At 33.5% G+C, this 12,026-nt stretch overlaps 1 protein-coding gene across 2 annotated transcripts; it reads right to left on the bottom strand.

The window, feature by feature from the left end:
- Positions 1–387: 387 nt before the first annotated feature.
- LOC105037995 (uncharacterized) lies at positions 388–7,502 on the bottom strand. 2 transcript variants are annotated; one of them, XM_073250937.1, is made up of 3 exons: positions 7,277–7,502; positions 7,094–7,182; positions 388–850 (listed from the first exon to the last, which is right to left on the bottom strand). In XM_073250937.1, the coding sequence occupies exons 1-3, from the start codon at positions 7,440–7,442 to the stop codon at positions 701–703; spliced, it is 405 nt and encodes a 134-aa protein (XP_073107038.1). In that variant the 5' UTR covers positions 7,443–7,502; the 3' UTR covers positions 388–700. The 2 variants fall into 2 exon arrangements, with proteins under 2 accessions (XP_073107038.1, XP_010911951.1); XM_010913649.4 differs by having other exon boundaries at positions 435–832; positions 7,277–7,495.
- Positions 7,503–12,026: the final 4,524 nt, after the last annotated feature.

Raw genomic sequence — 12,026 nt, 5'->3', positions numbered from 1 at the left:
AACACAGGAGTAGGAAGACATGTTTCCAAAATGAACAAACTATAGGAAAAAAATGGTCAATGCTAAGCACAGGCAATGGAGTTTTACCTAATCAAAGAGATCCCAATTCGCTTTCAGACACAGGACCAGGCTCCCAAACAAAATATTTCATCACATTATTTCGCTGCTTCCACACAAGCTTTCTGTGAATCTATACATCTTTTTCTCCCTTTTTGAATTTTTCAAGCTGAAAATAGAGACCTTTATCATGGTCACAAAAACAGGGAGGGCTCATATAAAAACACAAGAAAGGTACTTTATGACTTGCTTATTCCAACATTTGTTAGTTGAAGCTATTCCGACATTTGCAACAAGCCATTGAAGTCTTTTTCTACAATACAGTAATCATGCACTGGCAAATATTGTTGGCATTGTCTAAGGTGATCCTACAAATATAAAATGGACATCAACATATTCATTCGTGCCTCGCCATCGCGTTATCATGGTAACTGTTTTAGTGTTTTACTCATGGATAATTCTATGATCTGGCAGCTCATCAAAGGGCCAAAAGGTTTTTATACAAGCATGAGTGAGATGACTAGCGTGCCAAGTCTGTAGAACAAACTGAAAAATCAACATTCTCTGCAATTTGTAGGTTTCAGATATAATAGAAGCATGTATATTACATCCCAATCCCTTTCTTCAAGTACTTGGGCATCCATCAATGACATGTGCAGACCTGATTCAGAGCATCAAAAACATTCTGAAGATTTATGTCTTGGACAAGCACAACTTTTTCCCTGGATTTTGAACCAGAACCAATAGATACCTGCCTTTTCTTCACTCCTAAAACCTGCATTTTATACAATGTCTGAGCTTTCAACAAGTGGTCAGATGAATCATAAATTTGATTAATTTAATATTGATATAGTTCATGGGAAAACCTGAATTGGAATAAAAAAGTAAATTGTAGAATTGTATTGCAAATTTTTCCTAGTTTTTAAAAGAAATTGCCAGGGAGTGTTTAGTCTTATGCATGTTTGGCTTCCTACAAATAAAGATATGATTTCAGTGTTTCTAATTCCTACAAGTTTTGGATATCACATCTGAAGCCACTTTGGAGATTGCAGCATCATTCGTTAACAGAATCATATTTTATCTTGTTGCTTCTAGTGTTCTACAGTTTTCATGGTTCCATTAGGTAATTCATGTGCTTCAGAAAAGTATCAATGACAAGCTGTTAGGATTGATTAGGATTGTCAACTGAGAGCTTGGGATGAGATCTTGCAAAACTCAACCTTCTTAAATGGATTCAAGCACGTAGCACGAGTACAGAAAGGACGAGAAGCAGGCAGGGATATATGTAGCTGGGTGGGAATCGCAAAGCTGGCTTGCAGAATCATTTTGTCGACTTGCACTTCATGTTACGATGCATATTCAGATATTTCATGGCCCAATCAGCCAAGCTTTATTTCTAGGAAAAACTCCAGAGACCTGCCATTTTATTAACAGGGGTTGTCAATGAGAAGAGCTTAGGGTTAGATATGGGACTGCATAAAAATCCAATCAACTTAAATGGATTTGACAAAGGAAAGAAGAGAAAGAAGCATAAACTTACAGGCAAGGGTGAGGAATGGGACTGCCAATGATCAGTCTCGCATTCGAACATAATCTAAAAGACTTGAACTTCACAGCAAAATGTGCTTCAAGGATCGGCTGGAACTCCAAAATCTTGATGCGGAAGAATTTATGGTATCAAAAAATGAGCAAGAACTCTCAAAGTGCAGCAGTCTAACCACCAAGGTTTTTGGTATCGGTACCGATCGCCGTGCCGATCGCCGGCGCGTATGGTACGATACCGGTACCAAACCGTACCGACACACGGTGCGGCCAGGCGTGCCAGCCAAACCGTCACGCCAATTTTTTTGGGTTTTCTTTTTTTTAGAAAGGAGTATTCAATGAAATTTTTAGTGATTATTAAATGTTTTGAAGTTCAAATTATTATTTAATGATATTAATTAATATTCGTATTACTCCAATACAACGTTAATCGCATGTGATACGAATTTAAAAAATATATATTAAAAAAATAAAAAAATTATAAAAAAATTAATTTGATCTTAGATCCATGTAGAATCCTACCATTGATGCTACATATAAATTTTTTAGTCCGTGAACATGCATAAAATACTATTTTTTCTCAAAATTTAGGTTTAAACCACTATACGCAAGATACATCAAAACTTTGATAAATGGACACCAAATTTATGTTGAAAGTAGCTTGTAAGTCCTTCATTAATAATCTAATTTTATAATTATTTTTTAAAATTTATTTTTTTAAATAATTTTTTATTTTAAAAATATATTTTTAATTCTAAAAATTATATACTTAACGAAAATTAATGATTTTAGTATCATTATGTAGATCATCCATAAATCTACAACATATATTAAAATCATACAAAAAAATAAAATTTTGATATAGTTTCCCTTTATTTTTTCATTTTTCATAATTTTTTTTAAAAAAAAGAAGAGGGGAGGAGAAGAAAGGAAGCTAGGAAGGAGAACATACCTCTAATCCTCGCTATTCCGATGATTTTTTAGTGTTCTCGACATTAGGGAGTGAAGAAAAACATTAGAGAAATGAAAGAAATGGAGAGGAAGTCTTTCGGCTTCCTCTCTGCCTCTTTCTTTCTTTTTAAACCATCGAACCGGGTGGTTCGGTTCGAAATAAGCCCGAATCGGCTGGTTCAGGCCATATACCTCCTAGTTCAGGGCCGAACCGGGCAGTTCCCAAATTTTTTTCTGTTCTCGATGCCGAAAACCACAGCTAAACTGGCCCGGTTAAGCGTCGGTTCAGCTTGGTACGCTCCAAACCGAGCGGTTCGGAGTGGTTCTGAAAACACGGCTAACCACTAATGCCAACTACTTCATGGGAATCTTAGTGATTGATGACTCTAGTCCTACACAGACCAATATGAGGCAAGCTAGACCATAACTGGCGTAGGCAGTTGCCAAGGTGCCCTAGATGCCCTCCGATGCCTAGGCAAGGCTCACCTATTTGGGTTTATGCCCCACCCAGCTAGGCACGCACCTAGGTGACCGTCTAGGTGCCATAGATGCCCTCCAATGTCTGGGCAAGGCTCACCTATTTGGGTTTATGATCCACCCAGTCAGGCAATTGGTGCTCGCTTAATTCACCCAAGTCATCTGGGCACTCGCCCAGCTCAGCCCAACTGAATTGAGTTGCATCGAGCCAAATCAAGTTAGGTCCAAGCCATGGCAGGAGACACTATAGAAGGGAAAAAAAGAAGCTGGAGGGCGAAGGGCCTTGCTCTCTTATCCCTCTCTCATCCAATCTAGAAAACAGATGGTGGTATCTTTATTGCTGCCCTCTGACTCACAACCTGGTGGATGGCGATAGCCTGATGAGGCTTTGAGGTGACAGCAGCTTGGGCCGAGGCTTTCAAGTGAGTGACTGTCCTCCTCTCTTTCTCCTTTTCCTTCCAATCCTTTTCCGCCCCCTTCTTCACTTCTTTCTCCTCTTCTCTGCCTCCCCTCTCTATGGCTGGCTGGCGGCTCTGTCTATGCTTCCACGGCTTCCATGTCTGGCCAGGCCTGTTTGGCATCATTGCTGTTTTTATGTTTTTGTTCCTCTGCAAGTCAGTGAAATCCCATGTGGAGATTGACATGGAAGTTAGCATTTGGACACAATTTCTGCTATTCCTTGTTTTATTCTCACCCCTTGCTTTCAAAAGCTCTAAGGACTTCACAACCAATTTGAAGGCACAAGAAGGGTTTGATCATTCATATTGTACAGTCTAGCTAGTTTTTCTTCCTGGGTTTTTGAAAACAAGAGTGGAAAACAAGAGCGACACCAGATAGGCTTCCAGTCTTTGATTCATTTCTTTCACTCTTTCTTGAGATGCAAAATCATCCTCCAGAACTCTTTGATTCATTACTGTCATTCTTTCTTGAGCACAATTCTCAGTTTTCCTAGGTTGGTAACATCTTGTGCTGATTTAAGCTCGAACATGATCCTATCCAGAACTCTTGGATTCATTACTTTCGGTTAGTCTATCTTGATATTAATTCTCTGTTTTATTTTTTAAAATATGGATTAGAGGTCAGAAATCAGAAAGTTTTGAGGATTCAAACACAAAAATGGAAACAATACCAGAAAGGCCCTTGAATCATTTTTTTTTGGATTCCCTCCATCTTTATAATCCTCATTGTCTTTGCATCCCCTTCAACTGATTTTCAATAAAAAACCACCGCAAGACAACTTTCAGTTTTATTACTGCTTCAATGCTTTTGTTATGTTTTTATATTTTTCTCTGTTTTAAGAAAATGAGAACCTAATGGTTTCATTTTCCTTATTTTTTCTCTTGTATTAATTTTTGTTTTCATATATTTTCCAAATTTTATCTTATTAACAGTAGTAACAAGTTAGCCTCAAAATTATTGTCATAGTAGTAAATAGTAAAATACTATGTTACTACTATTACCCTAGCAGATGTATAAGTGATATGATTCAAGCAGAAATCATACTTTAATTGTTACCAACGTACCTTTGGATCATGTGATATGAATAGTGTATTGACCACTGCAAGTTTTAACTAGTAATTAAAATATATGAAAGCATTAATTATTTTGTAGATTTTATATAAATTTGTTGCCTTGGCGGTCATCTAATTGCCTAGGCTAAAGGAGGGTCCATTACCTAGGGCTGCCTAGGTTATTTGAAGAACATAAAATTTACCAAGTACCAACCATGCCTACCTTTTAAATGTGAGTGCAGAAAATCAAGTGATAAAGCTTAATTTAGAAGTGGCAATTAGCTATTTTATCTTTTCAAAGCCTTAGCATTGATTTAAGAGAAGTCTATCATCTAGTTCTTAGATGCTTTCTCCATTACTCTTGCCTCAATAGAGGCAAATGGGTATATAGCCCCTCGATTGCAGCCATCGTCCATTGGACGGGTGGGGGGTATGCTCTAGGTTCAAACTCTAGGAGGTGTTTTCCAAGTGTTTAACCCTTAGATAATAATTAGGGGGTGTTTGGTTCACAACTAGAATCGGAATCAGATTGAAAATCGAAATGGATTGGAATCGGAATTGGAATGGTCATACAATAGAGATGCCATACAATAATAATCGAACATACAATTTGATGGTGAGGATCTGAAATCAAAATCAATAGAGATGCCAGCAAATCCCCATTGATTTGAAAATAAAATTATGAAGATTGTTTTTTATCTTTCCTTTCAACATTTTTGTGGAGATAATCTATAAATAAGTATCCTTTATTCAACTATGATTGAATGTAGACATAAAAGAAAGTTTCATAGGGATTTTAGATCTATAAATTGGGGTGCCTAGACAAGTAAATATCACCTTAGGTTGAATTAAATTGCTTATTTTCTTCTCATTGTGAGTTGTGGGTGTTATTCTCACTGCTTCCTTCCTCCTATCCTTCTACTACATTTGTTGGGTAGCTCTTCTTCCTTTATAGAGAGAGATCATTGCATGCACTTTAAAGTTTAAATGAATACTTAAGTTCATCATATCCCTCGAACCACATAATAGAAGACCTGTAATATATCTACTCATGCTAATATGATTATCTTCCAAGGTCATCCATTCTAACAAGTCCTCAATCCCATATAAAAGGTAAATGCCTCCACTCCACCTAAATTACAGTCAAAACTATGCGAAGGCCTTGAAGTGCGAGCATATCTAGCTGCACAAAATCTAACACATACCCTAAAATTAATGCAATTACATTAACAAGAGTTACTTTCAAAATCATCCTTTTGTGAAAATACCCAATCCCAAGATATAAAGGTAAATGCTTCCATATCATTAGATTCTCAAGCAACACCTGTTGTGAACTGAAATTTCAACATGTTTAGAAATTAACCATGACAAACATAACACAATTGAATTATTCAAGGCATGTATTTTTAAAATCCATTTTAATCAAAGAGGATAATCCAATAAAAAGGTAAAACCGCAAACCACTTCTTTGTCCAAAGGGATTTCACCAAGATATCCTGGCTTAGCTCACCTATAAGCTTTAGAACAACACAAGTAGAAAATGGCTTTATCATCAAGTACTTTATTGGCTTTTTATCAACATGATAATTATGATTCAACAATGATGATTGCTCAGATTCTGCCTTTCCATAAATCCTCTGGAAGACCCACAATTTTATAGCCTAACAGAAACATATTGATGGCACCTCAATCACCAAATTTTGCATAATTCAACTTCAAACCAGAGTAAAGTAAATGCACTCTCAGTACTAAATCCCTTTTGTTGTAGTTCATTGTGCCAAATAATTCAAAGTTGTTGCCCTTCAAAAGGGTGCTCTTATTCTGACTCCCTGAACTCTAGTTCTGCAACCATTAAATGAACATGACAAACATTTATAGTTCCTGTTACCATACACTCCTGTTTCTTTTTCGTAAACTAAAAACCCTAAAGTTGCAAAAATCTCCAACAAAATGTTCCTGTTTTCAAGCTTCCAGAATAAATTAACCAGCAAAGAATCCAACACCTTAGCTTGTGTTTTGTTCTCATAATCTTTCTCAAACTTGGGATGGCTACCTGTTTTGCTGTATTTCCCCAATATTACTCCTTGAGCAATCAACTAATTATTCTTGAGAACAATCAAAGTAAATGAAATAGCCCACGTACACGTCAACTTGATCTGAAAAACCATAATTGCCTATGACCTTATTGTCTATGTTAATGTAACCTCATCTTGTAACAGAATCCCCATCTAGATCTGAGATTAACTCTTTTATTCATAGCTTTAAGCAAATGTCATTCCCTTCAAACTGTCCACCTTATCAGTATCTTAAGAACTCCTGACCTAATCTACAACTTAAAAAAAAAAAAAAAAGGCAAACCCCAATAATATCATTCCTAAGGAGTCCACTGCTCGGAAACCAGAATATAAGATAGCCTTCTCTCCCCCAATGGTCCCAACCAAAAACCAGCCACCAACTCAACTTCAAAGATCCTTAGATCACAGATTTAAAAAATTACAAAGAAAAACGTAATTTTGAGAAAATTAAGGAAAAAAATGCCGATTTAGGGGGCTAACCGAGCTGATGTATTCGAGCAACGCCGCGTTGGCTTCCCCGTCTCTCGCCGGAGCGTCAATCTGCACGCCCAGCGCCTCGTCGCCAAAATCTGAGACCGCCAGACGGAAGGAAGACGAGGGTTTTAATGCGAAAAAATAGCAATACGTGATCAAAAGGAAGGGGGTTGAGGGGAGGGAGCGAACCTGTGATCGTGGCTACCTTGGAGCCCGGTTTGGCGTGGACGGTTATGGCGACGGTGGAGGGGGGGATGAGGCGAAGGCAGGCGGGAATTCCCGTCGGCCCTGACGTGGCGGTGGCGGCCGTAGCGGCGGAGTCGGCTTTCGCTTTGCCTCGTTTGGACGGCGCCATTTCTCCCGAACATAGGAACCGGACTGCCTTAGGCGAATACTAGTTCCTTGTAAAGACGCCAGATTGTATGCCGTTTTCCGTGAGAGAGGCTAACTAGCCCAACGGCTGTCCCTCCAGCCCGCAAAAGTTGATTCCTGACCCAAACTTGAGCCGACCAAACCTGAACCCGATTGATGATGAATGGGTTTGAGGTTTTAATAACTAGCCTATCCCAATCCGAACCTGCATGATTACCCTTGCACGTAGATATATACATACACTCATAAATATATATATATATATATATATATATATATATATAGTAAAATATAAAATATGTATATATCAGTCAGATTAAAATCAGATCGATCGAATTTGGACTCAAATCCAATTAAGTCAAAACTCTATAATAGGAGTTCTACGTTGATAATCCAAATCATTGAATGTGATCTAATATCTCAAAACTACTTGTACACAAAAAATCATATGATTTGAAAACTCTTAGCCTATGCATTAAATAGTCAAAAATTGGACAACCTAAACAAAATTGAATTAGATGTATTTTTTTATCACTTGATGCATCGGCTAAGGATTTTCAAATTATATAATTTTTGATGTATCAGTACTTTTGAAATAACAGATCACATCTAATGGTTTAAATCATTGATGTAGGGCCCCTATTTGTCTAATTTTGATATTACCAGATCTGAATCCAAATCCGATCGACGTTATCCAAATCTGTCTATATATATATATATATATATAGTGACAGTTACTGTAAGGCGAGGTCACTTTGCCATTTATAGGCCATGTGGAAGGCCGTCTCTCAGACAATCGACAATCTCCAAGGCGATCAACACTACTTTATCCCAAGATGAGTTTCTTATCAAGGTCTTCCTCTACAAATTCTTCACATGGTGAGAGATCAAGCTTGGATAAGGCTGTAATAGAGCTTTTTGGTAAACAGTTGGACCAATGGATAATCTCAAAGATTTCCAGAAGTTCTGTTTATAAAACTACAAACTAGTTTTTACTAGATAATATGATTAAAATAATAGAAAAAACCATTCCAATAGAAAAAGAACATGAGTTAATCGCAATCCTAACTCATGAAATAATCAAAACTAGTTTTTACTAGTTCAGGTGGCCGTAAAGCCTCTAGTTAGGAAAGAAATAAATAATGCTATCCTTCTTTGCTTTAAAGATGGCAGATTTATTAATTTTCAAGATACTTTACTTGATATGGTTGAGTCTAGCCTATTTGATGGATCTATTTATTTCAACTGTAATGCAGATCTTACAATCAAAACTAAAGATAAGAATATTCTTAGAAGTCTGGAGTTAGAAGTCAAACTAGATGGCTTTAACATATTACCAGGATCATGCCCAGCAGTAGTATTGATCAGAGTATACTATAAAACTTTAAATATCCTAGAACATATAGGTGCTGTCAATAAGAGAACCCTAGGATCAACAGATTACTTCTAAGTTGACCCTATCAAAGAAAATGTGTTTGTCCCAAGAACCTTTGTTTGGAATCAAATCAAATTATCCGAGGACTGGCTTTTGAAAAAGTCAGTGCCAGTAATCAGAAAAGAGCAAAGTAAATTAGATACAATAATAATAAACTCTGAAAAAGATGTCTCCATCAGGTTTCAGAGAGGGCTTCAAAAAAGTGCAAGCTATAGGCTAGAGTCTGCTCAAGTTCAAATAAACTCGTCCAGACATAGCTGTTCAAATCTCTCACTATCCAAATTAAGTACTGTAGATTTTGAATCAAAGATCCCTTAATCTAGGTATGAGGAACCTCAATCTCCATCAATTTCTTCAACTTATTCTCAGATGACTAATAGAAAAGATCCAAAACTATATGTGATCAGCTCTGAATTTAAATTAAAATAGACAAACCAACCTTGAAGAAAGTTTTTTATTCAAAAAAAAACTCAGATAAGAGAAGTAAATTCTTCAAAACCTATTCTAAATAATAAAGAGATAAGTTACAAACAGAATACTACACCTTCTTAGAAATGACTCAAATCCAAACTCCTTTCTTTTATGAGTATGAGTCAATAAAAAATCTCAAAAAAGATATAAATTTGATGATTACTCTAAACAAAGAAATTAGGGGTTCTAAAACTTTAGGAACCCTTGATATAAGAATTATGATTTTTTGATAAGATGGAAAGGGAAGACTCGTAGAGAAAATCCATCCACCTTTACAGAAAATTAGAATACCAGTCAAGGGAACCCATATAGTAGCTTCTCCATTCAAAATAAAAATCAAACCCTTAGAAACTACAAATGGTAGAGGTATAAAAAATATTATAGAACAAAATAATTTTACAAACCAAAATCTCAAAACTATAGGTGATTAATTGATTAGAATGGAAGAAATAATTAAAGAAGAAAAATTTGAAACTCAAGATAAAATTTCTTTACCAATCTTTAAACCCTTTGAAATATCTAAAAAATAGTCAAAAGAATTAAATACCAACCTATTAGATGAAATGTATAAGATATTACAAGCAGTAGAAAGTCTTCAAAGAGTAGAAGATACTCCTGAACAATCTATCAGATAAAAATCAATCGCTACCCTAAATCAACAAACATCTGAATCCTCAAACATCGAAACTTATGCGGATTCGAGTGAAGATGAAAATCAAAATTTAAAAATTAACAAGATTAGAAATTGGGGTGGTCAACCTAGAAAGGCCTATTACCCAAGACCAACCCTACAAGATATGGTCCTACAAGAAAGGGGTCAGATAGTTCAAAACCAATATTCGGTCAACACCATCTATGAATAGAATATAAATGGTCTAACTGAATTCAATATCTCAAATGCACTCTGAGAAATGACAATGATATCAAATGCTTACAAAACCAAAAATATCTCTGATCATACCATTGTCTAAGCTTTAGTAGCTAATTTCACTGGCCAACTAAAAGATTGGTAGGATCACTACTTAGATGATATAGATCGTGAGCAAATCCTCACAGTAGTTTGAAAAACTACAAATGAGACAATTCTCAAAGATGAGGATGGATCAGAGCTACAAGATACTGTTCTAATCATTATCTTTGTAAATGCCAAATATTTCTTAGGTGATCCTTCAAAACCAAGGGATAGAACCTCAAAAATCCTATCAACCTTAAAATGTAAAAAACTACAAGACTTTAGATGGTACAAAAATATTTTTCTAACTAGAGTTATGATCAGAGAGGACTGCAATCAATCCTTTTGGAAAGAAAAGCTTATTGCAGGACTCCTTTCGATATTCTTTGAAAAAATTAGGATAAAACTTAAAAATCAAAATAATGACAAGATCCTATATGACAGGTTAACGTATGGAGATCTCATCAATATAATTAATGAAGAAGAACTGTTGCTTTGCAACGACCTAAGAATCAAACAGCAATTAAAGAGGGAGCAACACCATAAGAAAAGAGTATTTTTACGATAAAATTATCTATGACGAAAATATTTTTATCACAAACAAGAGTATTTATGATAAAAAAATTTAATTCAATATAAATAATAAAATATTTACAATGAAAATAATTTTTCATCGCAAATAGTTAGTTATTAGCGATGAAAAAAAAATTTTCATCATAAATACTAATTATTTACGATGAATATTTTTATAATAAATAATATAATTTTAATTTTAATTTTAAATTTTTAAAAATTCATGATAAAATATTTTTATCATAAATAATTTAAGTATTTATGATGAAAAATATTTTTTCATCAAAAATAATATTATTTTCAATGAAAATATTTCATTGCTAATATTTAAAAAAATAAAAAATTAAAAAAATTAAAAAATTATAGGTTATTTGTGATAAAAATATTACATCATAAATAATCAACTATTTATGATAAAAAATATTTTTTTATCATAAATAGTCTATTATTTATGATGAAAAATTTTAATCATCAATATTTTAAAAAAATTTAAAAAATATAAAAATTATAGATTATTTATGATAAAAATATTGTATCATAAATAATTGACTATTTATGATAAAAAATTTTATCAGAATATTCAATTATTTACGATGAAAATATTTTTATCATCTATATTTTAAAAAAAAATTAAAAAATATAAAAATTATAGATTATTTATGATAAAAATATCACATCATAAATAATTAATTATTTATAATAAAAAATAATTTTTTATCATAAATATTTAATTATTAATGATAAAAATATTTTTATCACCAATATTTTCAAAAAAATAAAAAATTTAAAATTATAAAAATCATAAATTATTTATGATGAAAATATTACATCATAAATAATTAATTATTTATAATAAAAAATAATTTTCTATCATAAATATTTAATTAGTTACAATGAAAATATTTTTTAAAAAATAAAAAATATAAAAATATAAAAATTATAGATTATTTATGATAAAAATAATACATCATAAATAACTTAGTTTTAGCAATAAAAAATAATTTTTCACCATAAATAGTCAATTATTTAGAATAAAAATATTTTCATCATTAATATTTTGAAAAAATAAAAAATATAAAAAATATAGATTATTCATGTTAAAAATATTATATATTTTTTATCATAAATATTTAATT

Source organism: Elaeis guineensis, chromosome 1, assembly GCF_000442705.2.
Source record: "Elaeis guineensis isolate ETL-2024a chromosome 1, EG11, whole genome shotgun sequence".
Lineage (NCBI taxonomy): Eukaryota > Viridiplantae > Streptophyta > Magnoliopsida > Arecales > Arecaceae > Elaeis > Elaeis guineensis.
Note: the sequence above shows the minus strand (reverse complement) of the source record. Positions and strands in the feature narration are given on the sequence as shown.